At 47.8% G+C, this 16,540-nt stretch overlaps 1 protein-coding gene and 1 long non-coding RNA gene across 2 annotated transcripts in view; both read left to right on the forward strand.

Annotated features, from left to right (window-relative positions):
* Nucleotides 1-12,498, forward strand: part of LOC127929539 (uncharacterized) — a 13,348-nt gene extending 850 nt beyond the window's left edge. The window contains exons 2-3 of the long non-coding RNA XR_008135088.1: nucleotides 12,001-12,116; nucleotides 12,485-12,498. This is a non-coding gene — a long non-coding RNA (uncharacterized LOC127929539). The remainder of the gene's footprint in view (nucleotides 1-12,000; nucleotides 12,117-12,484) is intronic.
* Nucleotide 12,499: 1 nt separating this feature from the next.
* LOC118381722 (uncharacterized) overlaps nucleotides 12,500-16,540 on the forward strand; it is a gene marked incomplete at its 3' end in the record, with an annotated part of 35,644 nt that continues 31,603 nt past the window's right edge. Inside the window, exon 1 of the mRNA XM_052517395.1 lies at nucleotides 12,500-12,606. Within this exon, the coding sequence (XP_052373355.1) occupies nucleotides 12,593-12,606 (14 nt within the window). The remainder of the gene's footprint in view (nucleotides 12,607-16,540) is intronic.

Here is a 16,540-nt window from a genome sequence, read left to right on the forward strand (position 1 = left end):
TAGTTCCTACCAAGGCAGCAGCTACTCTTCCTGGGGTTTATTATGGATCCCCATTAGTTAGTAGTGGTCCTTCTGTAGCTCAGTTGGTAGAGCATGGCGCTTGTAACGCCAGGGTAGTGGGTTCGATCCCCGGGACCACCCATACGTAGAATGTATGCACACATGACTGTAAGTCGCTTTGGATAAAAGCGTCTGCTAAATGGCATATATTACTCTTCCTGGGGTTTATTATGGATCCCCATTAGTTCCTGCCAAGGCAGCAGCTACTCTTCCTGGGGTTTATTATGGATCCCCATTAGTTCCTGCCAAGGCAGCAGCTACTCTTCCTGGGGTTTATTATGGATCCCCATTAGTTCCTGCCAAGGCAGCAGCTACTCTTCCTGAGGTTTATTATGGATCCCCATTAGTTCCTGACAAGGCAGCAGCTACTCTTCCTGGGGTTTATTATGGATCCCATTAGTTCCTGTCAAGGCAGCAGCTACTCTTCCTGGGGTTTATTATGGATCCCATTAGTTCCTGTCAAGGCAGCAGCTACTCTTCCTGGGGTTTATTATGGACCCCCATTAGTTCCTGTCAAGGCAGCAGCTACTCTTCCTGGGGTTTATTATGGATCCCCATTAGTTCCTGTCAAGGCAGCAGCTACTCTTCCTGGGGTTTATTATGGATCCCCATTAGTTCCTGCCAAGGCAGCAGCTACTCTTCCTGGGGTTTATTATGGATCCCCATTAGTTCCTGCCAAGGCAGCAGCTACTCTTCCTGGGGTTTATTATGGATCCCCATTAGTTCCTGCCAAGGCAGCAGCTACTCTTCCTGGGGTTTATTATGGATCCCCATTAGTTCCTGTCAAGGCAGCAGCTACTCTTCCTGGGGTTTATTATGGATCCCCATTAGTTCCTGCCAAGGCAGCAGCTACTCTTCCTGGGGTTTATTATGGATCCCATTAGTTCCTGTCAAGGCAGCAGCTACTCTTCCTGGGGTTTATTATGGATCCCATTAGTTCCTGTCAAGGCAGCAGCTACTCTTCCTGGGGTTTATTATGGACCCCCATTAGTTCCTGTCAAGGCAGCAGCTACTCTTCCTGGGGTTTATTATGGATCCCCATTAGTTCCTGTCAAGGCAGCAGCTACTCTTCCTGGGGTTTATTATGGATCCCCATTAGTTCCTGCCAAGGCAGCAGCTACTCTTCCTGGGGTTTATTATGGATCCCCATTAGTTCCTGCCAAGGCAGCAGCTACTCTTCCTGGGGTTTATTATGGATCCCCATTAGTTCCTGCCAAGGCAGCAGCTACTCTTCCTGGGGTTTATTATGGATCCCCATTAGTTCCTGTCAAGGCAGCAGCTACTCTTCCTGGGGTTTATTATGGATCCCCATTAGTTCCTGCCAAGGCAGCAGCTACTCTTCCTGGGGTTTATTATGGATCCCCATTAGTTCCTGCCAAGGCAGCAGCTACTCTTCCTGGGATTTATTATGGATCCCCATTAGTTCCTGTCAAGGCAGCAGCTACTCTTCCTGGGGTTTATTATGGATCCCATTAGTTCCTGTCAAGGCAGCAGCTACTCTTCCTGGGGTTTATTATGGATCCCCATTAGTTCCTGTCAAGGCAGCAGCTACTCTTCCTGGGGTTTATTATGGATCCCCATTAGTTCCTGCCAAGGCAGCAGCTACTCTTCCTGGGGTTTATTATGGATCCCCATTAGTTCCTGCCAAGGCAGCAGCTACTCTTCCTGGGGTTTATTATGGATCCCCATTAGTTCCTGCCAAGGCAGCAGCTACTCTTCCTGGGGTTTATTATGGATCCCCATTAGTTCCTGTCAAGGCAGCAGCTACTCTTCCTGGGGTTTATTATGGATCCCCATTAGTTCCTGCCAAGGCAGCAGCTACTCTTCCTGGGGTTTATTATGGATCCCCATTAGTTCCTGCCAAGGCAGCAGCTACTCTTCCTGGGATTTATTATGGATCCCCATTAGTTCCTGACAAGGCAGCAGCTACTCTTCCTGGGGTTTATTATGGATCCCATTAGTTCCTGTCAAGGCAGCAGCTACTCTTCCTGGGGTTTATTATGGATCCCATTAGTTCCTGTCAAGGCAGCAGCTACTCTTCCTGGGGTTTATTATGGATCTCCATTAGTTCCTGCCAAGGCAGCAGCTACTCTTCCTGGGGTTTATTATGGAACCCCATTAGTTCCTGTCAAGGCAGCAGCTACACTTCCTGGGGTTTATTATGGATCCCCATTAGTTCCTGTCAAGGCAGCAGCTACTCTTCCTGGGGTTTATTATGGATCCCCAGTAGTTCCTGCCAAGGCAGCAGCTACTCTTCCTGGGGTTTATTATGGATCCCCATTAGTTCCTGTCAAGGCAGCAGCTACTCTTCCTGGGGTTTATTATGGATCCCCATTAGTTCCTGTCAAGGCAGCAGCTACTCTTCCTGGGGTTTATTATGGATCCCCATTAGTTCCTGTCAAGGCAGCAGCTACTCTTCCTGGGGTTTATTATGGACCCCCATTAGTTCCTGTCAAGGCAGCAGCTACTCTTCCTGGGGTTTATTATGGATCCCCATTAGTTCCTGTCAAGGCAGCAGCTACTCTTCCTGGGGTTTATTATGGATCCCCATTAGTTCCTGCCAAGGCAGCAGCTACTCTTCCTGGGGTTTATTATGGATCCCCATTAGTTCCTGCCAAGGCAGCAGCTACTCTTCCTGGGGTTTATTATGGATCCCATGAGTTGCTGTCAAGGCAGCAGCTACTCTTCCTGGGGTTTATTATGGATCCCCATTAGTTCCTGTCAAGGCAGCAGCTACTCTTCCTGGGGTTTATTATGGATCCCCATTAGTTGCTGTCAAGGCAGCAGCTACTCTTCCTGGGGTTTATTATGGATCCCCATTAGTTCCTGTCCAGGCAGCAGCTACTCTTCCTGGGGTTTATTATGGATCCCCATTAGTTCCTGCCAAGGCAGCAGCTACTCTTCCTGGGGTTTATTATGGATCCCCATTAGTTCCTGCCAAGGCAGCAGCTACTCTTCCTGGTGTTTATTATGACTGTGAAGACACATGACCTGGTAGTAGACCAGTCTCAACCTGACTGAGAAGACACATGACCTGGTAGTAGACCAGTCTCAACCTGACTGAGAAGATACATGACCTGGTAGTAGACCAGTCTCAAACTGACTGAGAAGACACATGACCTGGTAGTAGACCAGTCTCATCCTGACTGAAAAGACACATGACATGGTAGTAGACCAGTCTCAACATGACTGAGAAGACACATGACCTGGTAGTAGACCAGTCTCAACCTGACTGAGAAGACACATGACATGGTATGAAAGACAAAACCAAACTAAATGGGAAATATTATTGACATTACATTGTACTTTTCACTGGCTGTCCCTCAGGTTACGGCAGATGGACACATATTTGGCTTTTCTCCCAATAAATATCAGATCTTTGTTCATCTTTTATAGTTTGAAATTCGTTCTACTGAATGATTCTCTTCTGTCTGAGTATTTGTCACAGTGTAATAGGGAATGCAGCTCTGTCTCTACCTCTCCCCTGGAGCAGAGTGAGCACAGCCTGTCCTCTCTGGGCAGCCAGGTTTGTCTGTGACAACCGGTCTCTATAGCCAGACTGTCCTCTTTGGGCAGCCAGGTTTGTCTGTGACGACCGGTCTCAATAGCCAGACTGTCCTCTCTGGGCAGCCAGGTTTGTCTGTGACGACCGGTCTCTATAGCCAGACTGTCCTCTCTGGGCAGCCAGGTTTGTCTGTGACGACCGGTCTCTATAGACAGACTGTCCTCTCTGGGCAGCCAGGTTTGTCTGTGACGACCGGTCTCTATAGCCAGACTGTCTTCTCTTGGCAGCCAGGTTTGTCTGTGACGACCGGTCTCAATAGCCAGACTGTCCTCTCTGGGCAGCCAGGTTTGTCTGTGACGACCGGTCTCTATAGCCAGACTGTCCTCTCTGGGCAGCCAGGTTTGTCTGTGACGACCGGTCTCTATAGCCAGACTGTCCTCTCTGGGCAGCCAGGTTTGTCTGTGACGACCGGTCTCTATAGCCAGACTGTCCTCTCTGGGCAGCCAGGTTTGTCTGTGACGACCGGTCTCTATAGCCAGACTGTCTTCTCTTGGCAGCCAGGTTTGTCTGTGACGACCGGTCTCTATAGCCAGACTGTCCTCTCTGGGCAGCCAGGTTTGTCTGTGACGACCGGTCTCTATATCCAGACTGTCCTCTCTGGGCAGCCAGGTTTGTCTGTGACGACCGGTCTCTATAGCCAGACTGTCCTCTCTGGGCAGCCATTTTTGACAGCACCACCATCTGTCTACACCAGACCCTCCTTAGTGGGAGACAGCAGCACCAGGTCATCTGTCTACAGCAGACCCTCCTTAGTGGGAGACAGCAGACCCTCCTTAGTGGGAGACAGCAGACCCTCCTTAGTGGGAGACAGCAGACCCTCCTTAGTGGGAGACAGCAGACCCTCCTTAGTGGGAGACAGCAGCACCAGGTCATCTGTCTACAGCAGACCCTCCTTAGTGGGAGACAGCAGACCCTCCTTAGTGGGAGACAGCAGACCCTCCTTAGTGGGAGACAGCAGACCCTCCTTAGTGGGAGACAGCAGACCCTCCTTAGTGGGAGACAGCAGCACCAGGTCATCTGTCTACAGCAGACCCTCCTTAGTGGGAGACAGCAGACCCTCCTTAGTGGGAGACAGCAGACCCTCCTTAGTGGGAGACAGCAGACCCTCCTTAGTGGGAGACAGCAGACCCTCCTTAGTGGGAGACAGCAGACCCTCCTTAGTGGGAGACAGCAGACCCTCCTCAGTGGGAGACAGCAGACCCTCCTTAGTGGGAGACAGCAGACCCTCCTTAGTGGGAGACAGCAGACCCTCCTTAGTGGGAGACAGCAGACCCTCCTCAGTGGGAGACAGCAGACCCTCCTTAGTGGGAGACAGCAGACCCTCCTCAGTGGGAGACAGCAGACCCTCCTTAGTGGGAGACAGCAGACCCTCCTTAGTGGGAGACAGCAGACCCTCCTCAGTGGGAGACAGCAGACCCTCCTTAGTGGGAGACAGCAGACCCTCCTCAGTGGGAGACAGCAGACCCTCCTTAGTGGGAGACAGCAGACCCTCCTTAGTGGGAGACAGCAGACCCTCCTTAGTGGGAGACAGCAGACCCTCCTTAGTGGGAGACAGCAGACCCTCCTTAGTGGGAGACAGCAGACCCTCTTTAGTGGGAGACAGCAGCACCAGGTCATCTGTCGACAGTAGACAGTGTTGTGTAGGGTGAGACCAGGTGCTGCCGATTCCTCTGATGTGTTTGCCAATTCATTAATGTAGATGTTAAATAGTGTTGACTTATTGGACAGCCCTGTTTCACTCCCCGTCCCTGAGAGAAGAAGTCTGTTGGCTTGATACCAATGTTAACCACACATTTGTTTTTAGTGTACATTGATTTAAAAACGTAATTTGTTTCCCCTCCAATAACACTTTCCAATAGTTATGGACTGGAGGGGGTAGAGAGGGGGCTGGTGGATGTTGTGTTGCAAGGCTGCTGTTCTGCTCTGTCCTCACCTGGGTTAGGAGCTCCTCTAAGGATGTCTGGTTGCTGTTTACACCTTGGTTAGGAGCTCTTCTAAGGTGTGGATGTCTGGTTGCTGTTTACACCTTGGTTAGGAGCTCCTCTAAGGATGTCTGGTTGCTGTTTACACCTTGGTTAGGAGCTCCTCTAAGGATGTCTGGTTGCTGTTTACACCTTGGTTAGGAGCTCCTCTAAGGATGTCTGGTTGCTGTTTACACCTGGATTAGGAGCTCTTCTAAGGATGTCTGGTTGCTGTTTACACCTTGGTTAGGAGCTCCTCTAAGGATGTCTGGTTGCTGTTTACACCTTGGTTAGGAGCTCCTCTAAGGATGTCTGGTTGCTGTTTACACCTGGGTTAGGAGCTCTTCTAAGGATGTCTGGTTGCTGTTTAAACCTTGGTTAGGAGCTCCTCTAAGGATGTCTGGTTGCTGTTTACACCTTGGTTAGGAGCTCCTCTAAGGATGTCTGGTTGCTGTTTACACCTGGGTTAGGAGCTCTTCTAAGGTGTGGATGTCTGGTTGCTGTTTACACCTTGGTTAGGAGCTCTTCTAAGGTGTGGATGTCTGGTTGATGTTGACACCTTGGTTAGGAGCTCCTCTAAGGATGTCTGGTTGCTGTTTACACCTTGGTTAGGAGCTCCTCTAAGGATGTCTGGTTGCTGTTTACACCTTGGTTAGGAGCTCCTCTAAGGTGTGGATGTCTGGTTGCTGTTTACACCTTGGTTAGGAGCTCCTCTAAGGTGTGGATGTCTGGTTGCTGTTTACACCTTGGTTAGGAGCTCCTCTAAGGTGTGGATGTCTGGTTGCTGTTTACACCTTGGTTATGAGCTCCTCTAAGGTGTGGATGTTTGGTTGCTGTTTACACCTTGGTTAGGAGCTCCTCTAAGGTGTGGATGTCTGATTGCTGTTTACACCTTGGTTAGGAGCTCCTCTAAGGTGTGGATGTCTGGTTGCTGTTTACACCTTGGTTAGGAGCTCCTCTAAGGTGTGGATGTCTGGTTGCTGTTTACACCTTGGTTAGGAGCTCCTCTAAGGTGTAGATGTTTGGTTGCTGTTTACACCTTGGTTAGGAGCTCCTCTAAGTTGTGGATGTTTGGTTGATGTTTACACCTTGGTTAGGCGCTCCTCTACGGATGTCTGGTTGCTGTTTACACCTTGGTTAGAGCTCCTCTAAGGATGTCTGGTTGATGTTTACACCTTGGTTAGGCGCTCCTCTAAGGATGTCTGGTTGCTGTTTACACCTTGGTTAGGAGCTCCTCTAAGGATGTCTGGTTGCTGTTTACACCTTGGTTAGGAGCTCCTCTAAGGTGTGGATGTTTGGTTGCTGTTTACACCTTGGTTAGGAGCTCCTCTAAGGTGTGGATGTTTGGTTGCTGTTTACACCTTGGTTAGGAGCTCCTCTCAGGTGTGGATGTCTGGTTGCTGTTTACACCATGGTTAGGAGCTCCTCTAAGGTGTGGATGTTTGGTTGCTGTTTACACCTTGGTTAGGAGCTCCTCTAAGGTGTGGATGTTTGGTTGCTGTTTACACCTTGGTTAGGAGCTCCTCTAAGGTGTGGATGTCTGGTTGCTGTTTACACCTTGGTTAGGAGCTCCTCTAAGGTGTGGATGTTTGGTTGCTGTTTACACCTTGGTTAGGAGCTCCTCTAAGGTGTGGATGTCTGATTGCTGTTTACACCTTGGTTAGGAGCTCCTCTAAGGTGTGGATGTCTGGTTGCTGTTTACACCTTGGTTAGGAGCTCCTCTAAGGTGTGGATGTTTGGTTGCTGTTTACACCTTGGTTAGGAGCTCCTCTAAGGTGTGGATGTTTGGTTGATGTTTACACCTTGGTTAGGCGCTCCTCTAAGGATGTCTGGTTGCTGTTTACACCTTGGTTATGAGATCCTCTAAGGATGTCTGGTTGCTGTTTACACCTTGGTTAGGAGCTCCTCTAAGGTGTGGATGTTTGGTTGCTGTTTACACCTTGGTTAGAGCTCCTCTAAGGTGTGGATGTTTGGTTGCTGTTTACACCTTGGTTAGGAGCTCCTCTAAGGTGTAGATGTTTGGTTGCTGTTTACACCTTGGTTAGGAGCTCCTCTAAGGTGTGGATGTTTGGTTGCTGTTTACACCTTGGTTATGAGATCCTCTAAGGATGTCTGGTCGCTGTTTACACCTTGGTTAGGAGCTCCTCTCAGGTGTGGATGTCTGGTTGCTGTTTACACCATGGTTAGGAGCTCCTCTAAGGTGTGGATGTCTGGTTGCTGTTTACTCCTTGGTTAGGAGCTCCTCTAAGGTGTGGATGTCTGGTTGCTGTTTACACCTTGGTTAGGAGCTCCTCTAAGGATGTCTGGTTGCTGTTTACACCTTGGTTAGGTGCTCCTCTAAGGTGTGAATGTCTGGTTGATGTTTACACCTTGGTTAGAGCTCCTCTAAGGATTTATGGTTGCTGTTTACACCTTGGTTAGGAGCTCCACTAAGGATGTCTGGTTGCTGTTTACACCTTGGTGAGGAACTCCTCTAAGGTGTGGATGTCTGGTTGCTGTTTACACCTTGGTTAGGAGCTCCTCTAAGGATGTCTGGTTGCTGTTTACACCTTTGTTAGGAGCTCCTCTAAGGATGTCTGGTTGCTGTTTACACCTTGGTTAGGAGCTCCTCTCAGGTGTGGATGTCTGGTTGCTGTTTACACCTTGGTGAGGAACTCCTCTAAGGTGTGGATGTCTGGTTGCTGTTTACACCTTGTTTAGGATTTAGGAGCTCCTCTAAGGTGTGGATGTCTGGTTGCTGTTTACACCTTGGTTAGGAGCTCCTCTAAGGATGTCTGTTTGCTGTTTACTCCTTGGTTAGGAGCTCCTCTAAGGTTTGAATGTCTGGTTGCTGTTTACACCTTGGTTAGGAGCTCCTCTACGGATGTCTGGTTGCTGTTTACACCTTGGTTAGGAGCTCCTCTAAGGATGTCTGGTTGATGTTTACACCTTGGTTAGCAGCCCCTCTAAGGTGTGGATGTCTGGTTGCTGTTTACACCTTGGTTAGGAGCTCCTCTAAGGTGTGAATGTCTGGTTGATGTTTACACCTTGGTTAGGAGCTCCTCTAAGGTGTGGAAGTCTGGTTGCTGTTTACACCTTGGTTAGGAGCTCCTCTAAGGTGTGAATGTCTGGTTGATGTTGACACCTTGGTTAGGAGCTCCTCTAAGGATGTCTGGTTGCTGTTTACACCTTGGTTATGATATCCTCTAAGGATGTCTGGTTGCTGTTTACACCTTGGTTAGGAGCTCCTCTAAGGATGTCTGGTTGCTGTTTACACCTTGGTTAGGAGCTCCTCTAAGGTGTGGATGTCTGGTTGCTGTTTACACCTTGGTTAGGAGCTCCTCTAAGGTGTGAATGTCTGGTTGCTGTTTACACCTTGGTTAGGAGCTCCTCTAAGGTGTGAATGTCTGGTTGATGTTTACACCTTGGTTATGAGATCCTCTAAGGATGTCTGGTTGCTGTTTACTCCTTGGTTAGGAGCTCCTCTAAGCTCCTCTAAGTGAGGTAGCACGTGGTGCTAACACGTTACTCACTAGGGCTTCACATTGTTTCCTAGCACATGGTGCTAACACGTTACTCACTATGGCTTCACATTGTGTCCTAGCATATGGTGCTAACACGTTACTCACTATGGCTTCACATTGTGTCCTAGCATATGGTGCTAACACGTTACTCACTATGGCTTCACATTGTGTCCTAGAATATGGTGCTAACACGTTACTCACTATGGCTTCACATTGTGTCCTAGCATATGGTGCTAACACTTTACTCACTATGGCTTCACATTGTGTCCTAGCATATGGCAAAATGGCTTCCAACACGCTTCTCAGCAAACTGGATGCAGTCTATCACAGTGCCATCCGTTTGTCACTAAAGCACCTTATACCACCCACCACTGCGACTTGTATGCTCTAGTCGGCTGGCCCTCACTACATATTCGTCGCCAGACCCACTGGCTCCAGGTCATCTACAAGTCCATGCTAGGTAAAGCTCCGCCTTATCTCAGTTCACTGGTCACGATGGCAACACCCATCCGTAGCACGCGCTCCAGCAGGTGTATCTCACTGATCATCCCTAAAGCCAACACCTCATTTGGCCGCCTTTCGTTCCAGTTCTCTGCTGCCTGTGACTGGAACGAATTGCAAAAATCGCTGAAGTTGGAGACTTTTATCTCCCTCACCAACTTCAAACATCAGCTATCCGAGCAGCTAACCGATCGCTGCAGCTGTACATAGTCTATAGGTAAATAGCCCACCCATTTTCACCTACCTCATTCCCATACTGTTTTTATACTGTTTTTATTTATTTACTTTTCTGCTCTTTTGCACACCAATATCTCTACCTGTACATGCCCATCTGATCATTTATCACTCCAGTGTTAATCTGCAAAATTGTATTATTCGCCTACCTCCTCATGCCTTTTGCACACATTGTATATAGACTGCCCATTTTTTTCTACTGTGTTATTGACTTGCTAATTGTTTACTCCATGTGTAACTCTGTGTTGTCTGTTCACACTGCTATGCTTTATCTTGGCCAGGTCGCAGTTGCAAATGAGAACTTGTTCTCAACTAGCCTACCTGGTTAAATAAAGGTGAAATAAAAATAAAATAAAATAAATATGGTGCTAACACGTTACTCGCTATGGCGTCACATTGTCATACAAAGAACAGCATACAAACAACAAATGGATAACACACGATCATAGATTCGTTTTAGACTACACAAGCTTACAAACAATTACAATGGCAAAGTCACAACAATCACAAGAATGGCTTCACGACTGCATGGCCAGGCACGACTCCAACACCATCATTAAGTTTGCAGACGACACAACAGTGGTAGACCTGATCACCGACAACGACGAGACAGACTATGGGGAGGAGGTCAGAGAACTGGCCGGGTGGTACCAGAACAACAACCTCTCCCTCAACGTAACCAAGACTAAGGAGATGATTGTGGACTACAGGAACAGGGGGACTGAGCACGCCCCCATTCTCACCAATGGGGCTGTAGTGGAGCAGGTTTCGAGCTTCATGTTCCTTGGTGTCCACATCAACAACAAACTATCATGGTCGAAGCACACCAAGACAGTCATGAAGAGGGCACGACAAAGCCTATTCCCCCTCAGGAAACTAAAAAGATTTGGCACGGGGTCCTGAGATCCTCAAACGGTTCTACAGCAGGCGATGTCGGAAGAATTGTCAAAGACCCCAACCACCCCAGTCAAAGACTGTTCTCTCTACTACTGCATGGCAAGCGGTACCGGAGTGCCAAGTCTCGGACCAAAAGCCTTCTCAACAGTTTTACCCCCAAGTCACAAGACTCCTGAACGGGGTAGTCAAATGGCTACCCAGACTACTTGCATAGTCCCGCCGCCCCCCCCCCAACCCCTCGTTCTACGCTGCTGCTACTCTCTGTTTATCATATATGCATTGTCATTTTAACTATACATTCATGTACATACTACCTCAATCAGCCTGACTAACCGGTGTCTGTATGTAGCCTCGTTACTTTTATAGCCTCTCTACTGTATATAGCCTCTCTACTGTATATAGCCTCTCGACTGTATATAGCCTCTCTACTGTATATAGCCTCTCTACTGTATATAGCCTCTCTACTGTATATAACCTCTCTACTGTATGTAGCCTCTCTACTGTATATAGCCTCTCTACTGTATATAGCCTCTCTACTGTATATAGCCTCTCCACTGTATATAGCCTCTCTACTGTATATAGCCTCTCTACTGTATATAGCCTCTCTACTGTATATAGCCTCTCTACTGTATATAGCCTCTCTACTGTATATAACCTCTCTACTGTATATAGCCTCTCTACTGTATATAGCCTCTCTACTGTATATAGCCTCTCTACTGTATATAGCCTCTCTACTGTATATAGCCTCTCTACTGTATATAGCCTCTCTACTGTATATAACCTCTCTACTGTATGTAGCCTCTCTACTGTATATAGCCTCTCTACTGTATATAGCCTCTCTACTGTATATAGCCTCTCTACTGTATATAGCCTCTCTACTGTATATAGCCTCTCTACTGTATATAGCCTCTCTACTGTATATAGCCTCTCTACTGTATATAGCCTCTCTACTGTATATAGCCTCTCTACTATATATAGCCTCTCGACTGTATATAGCCTCTCTACTGTATATAGCCTCTCTACTGTATATAGCCTCTACTGTATATAACCTCTCTACTGTATATAACCTCTCTACTGTATATAGCCTCTCTACTGTATATAGCCTCTCTACTGTATATAGCCTCTACTGTATATAACCTCCCGACCCTAACCTAACCCTGGGTTAATCTGTTGGCCAACCCTAACCTAACCCTGAATTCATCTGTTGGCCAACCCTAACCTAACCCTGGGTTAATATGTTGGCCAACCTTAACTTAATCCTGGGTTTATGCCACCACAGGGCTGCAGTGTCCATGCTGTACAAATTGACCAGGTGGGATTGAGAGGGAGGTGTCTCCATGGTGATGTGGCTTCAGTGTTCCATCTGTCTCTGGATCTTCCTCTGGCCTTCAGCAGGTAAAACCTGACTACACACACACTAATCTAACCCTGATTAACACCCTGATTAACACCCTGATTAACACCCTGATTAACAAAGATTCACTCACTTATTCACACTCTCACTAATTGTGTGTGTGTGTGTGTGTGTGTGTGTGTGTGTGTGTGTGTGTGTGTGTGTGTGTGTGTGTGTGTGTGTGTGTGTGTGTGTGTGTGTGTGTGTGTGTGTGTGTGTGTGCGTGCGTGCGTGCGTGGTGTGAGTGTGAGTGTGTGTGTGTGTGTGGTGTGAGTGTGTGTATGTGTATGTGTGTGTGTGTGTGTGTGTGTGAGTGTGTGTATGTGTGTGTGTGTGTGTGCGTGCGTGCGTGCGTGTGTGTGTGTGTCAGGGTGTCTCTCCCCCTCAGAATGTGACTGTAGAGTTTCTGGACTTCCATGGGAGAGTCCACTGGCTGGCCGGAGCTGGCAACACCAACCATACCCACTACTCTGTAGAGATGCAAGTATTCGGGTTAGTGGGGGGTTCAGTATGTGCCTTTCTGCGTGTGGTTGGATGACTGGATGGATAGATGACTGGATGGATAGATGACTAGATGACTGGATGACTAGATGACTGGATGACTAGATGACTAGATGACTGGATGACTAGATGACTGGATGACTAGATGACTGGATGACTAGATGACTAGATGACTGGATGACTAGATGACTGGATGACTAGATGGATGGATGACTTGATGACTGGATGACTAGATGGATGGATGACTGGATGGATGGATGACTAGATGACTAGATGACTGGATGACTGGATGGATGGATGACTAGATGGATGGATGACTAGATGACTAGATGACTAGATGACTGGATGACTGGATGACTAGATGACTGGATGACTAGATGGATGGATGACTGGATGGATGGATGACTAGATGGATGGATGACTAGATGACTAGATGACTAGATGACTGGATGACTGGATGACTAGATGACTGGATGACTAGATGGATGGATGACGAGATGACTGGATGACTAGATGGATGGATGACTGGATGGATGGATGACTAGATGACTAGATGACTGGATGACTAGATGGCTGGATGACTGGATGACTAGATGACTAGATGACTGGATGACTAGATGGCTGGATGACTGGATGACTAGATGACTGGATGACTGGATGACTAGATGACTGGATGACTAGATGACTAGATGACTAGATGGATGGATGACTAGATGACTAGATGACTGGATGACTAGATGACTGGATGACTAGATGACTAGATGACTAGATGGATGGATGACTAGATGACTGGATGACTAGATGACTAGATGGATGGATGACTGGATGGATGGATGACTAGATGACTAGATGACTAGATGACTGGATGACTAGATGACTAGATGACTGGATGACTAGATGACTGGATGACTAGATGGATGGATGACTAGATGACTGGATGACTAGATGGATGGATGACTAGATGACTGGATGACTAGATGGATGGATGACTAGATGACTGGATGACTAGATGACTGGATGACTAGATGACTAGATGACTAGATGGATGGATGACTAGATGACTGGATGACTAGATGGATGGATGACTAGATGACTGGATGACTAGATGGATGGATGACTAGATGACTGGATGACTAGATGGATGGATGACTAGATGACTGGATGACTAGATGGATGGATGACTAGATGACTGGATGACTAGATGACTGGATGACTAGATGACTAGATGACTAGATGGATGGATGACTAGATGACTGGATGACTAGATGGATGGATGACTAGATGACTGGATGACTAGATGGATGGATGACTAGATGACTGGATGACTAGATGGATGGATGACTAGATGACTGGATGACTAGATGACTGGATGACTAGATGACTAGATGACTAGATGGATGGATGACTAGATGACTGGATGACTAGATGGATGGATGACTAGATGACTAGATGACTAGATGACTAGATGACTGGATGACTAGATGACTGGATGACTAGATGGCTGGATGACTGGATGGATGGATGACTAGATGACTAGATGACTAGATGACTAGATGACTAGATGACTAGATTACTAGATGGCTGGATGGCTGGATGACTGGATGGATGGATGACTAGATGACTAGATGACTAGATGACTGGATGGCTGGATGACTAGATGGCTGGATGACTAGATGACTGGATGACTGGATGACTGGATGGCTGGATGGATGGATGACTAGATGACTAGATGACTAGATGACTAGATGACTAGATGACTAGATGACTAGATGACTAGATTACTAGATGGCTGGATGGCTGGATGACTGGATGGATGGATGACTAGATGACTAGATGACTAGATGACTGGATGGCTGGATGACTAGATGGCTGGATGACTAGATGACTGGATGACTGGATGACTGGATGGCTGGATGGATGGATGACTAGATGACTAGATGACTAGATGACTAGATGACTGGATGGCTGGATGACTAGATGGCTGGATGACTAGATGACTGGATGACTGGATGGCTGGATGACTGGATGGCTGGATGACTGGATGGCTGGATGACTAGATGACTAGATGACTAGATGACTGGATGGCTGGATGGCTGGATGACTGGATGGATGGATGACTGGATGGATGGATGACTGGATGGATGGATGACTGGATGGCTGGATGACTAGATGACTAGATGACTGGATGGCTGGATGGCTGGATGACTGGATGACTGGATGACTGGATGGCTGGATGACTGGATGACTAGATGACTGGATGACTAGATGACTGGATGGCTGGATGGCTGGATGACTGGATGGATGAATGACTGGATGGATGGATGACTGGATGGATGGATGACTGGATGGCTGGATGACTAGATGGCTGGATGACTAGATGACTAGATGACTGGATGGCTGGATGACTGGATGACTAGATGACTAGATGACTAGATGACTGGATGACTGGATGGATGGATGACTGGATGGATGGATGGCTGGATGACTAGATGGCTGGATGGCTGGATGACTAGATGGCTGGATGGCTGGATGACTAGATGGCTGGATGGATGGATGACTAGATGACTAGATGACTAGATGACTAGATGACTAGATGACTAGATGGCTGGATGGCTGGATGACTGGATGGATGGATGGCTGGATGACTAGATGGCTGGATGGCTGGATGACTGGATGGATGGATGGATGGATGACTGGATGGCTAGATGACTGGATGACTGGATGACTAGATGGCTGCATGACTGGATGACTGGATGACTAGATGGCTGGATGACTGGATGACTGGATGGCTAGATGACTGGATGGCTAGATGACACCAGTCTGGATGACTGGATGACTAGATGACACCAGTCTGGATGACTAGATGGCTGGATGGCTGGATGACTAGATGGCTGGATGGCTGGATGACTGGATGACTGGATGGCTAGATGACTGGATGGCTAGATGACTGGATGACTGGATGACTAGATGACTAGATGGCTGGATGACTGGATGACTGGATGACTAGATGGCTGGATGACTGGATGACTGGATGGCTAGATGACTGGATGGCTAGATGACTGGATGACTGGATGACTGGATGACTAGATGGATGGATGACTGGATGACTGGATGACTAGATGACTGGATGACTAGATGACTAGATGACACCAGTCTGGATGACTAGATGGCTGGATGACTGGATGACTGGATGACTGGATGACTAGATGACACCAGTCTGGAGGCCTAGATGACTAGATGACTGGATGACTGGATGGCTGGATGACTGGATGGATGGATGACTAGATGGATGGATGACTAGATGACTAGATGACTAGATGACTAGATGACTAGATGACTAGATGGCTGGATGGCTGGATGACACCAGTCTGGATGACTGGATGACTAGATGACACCAGTCTGGATGACTAGATGGCTGGATGGCTGGATGACTAGATGGCTGGATGGCTGGATGACTGGATGACTGGATGGCTAGATGACTGGATGGCTAGATGACTGGATGACTGGATGACTAGATGACTAGATGGCTGGATGACTGGATGACTGGATGACTAGATGGCTGGATGACTGGATGACTGGATGGCTAGATGACTGGATGGCTAGATGACTGGATGACTAGATGGATGGATGACTGGATGACTGGATGACTAGATGACTGGATGACTAGATGACTAGATGACACCAGTCTGGATGACTATATGGCTGGATGACTGGATGACTGGATGACTGGATGACTAGATGACACCAGTCTGGAGGCCTAGATGACTAGATGACTGGATGACTGGATGGCTGGATGACTGGATGGATGGATGACTAGATGGATGGATGACTAGATGACTAGATGACTAGATGACTAGATGACTAGATGACTAGATGGCTGGATGGCTGGATGACTGGATGGATGGATGACTAGATGACTAGATGA

This window comes from Oncorhynchus keta, unplaced genomic scaffold (assembly GCF_023373465.1).
Source record: "Oncorhynchus keta strain PuntledgeMale-10-30-2019 unplaced genomic scaffold, Oket_V2 Un_scaffold_7763_pilon_pilon, whole genome shotgun sequence".
NCBI classification, from domain to species: Eukaryota; Metazoa; Chordata; class Actinopteri; order Salmoniformes; family Salmonidae; genus Oncorhynchus; species Oncorhynchus keta.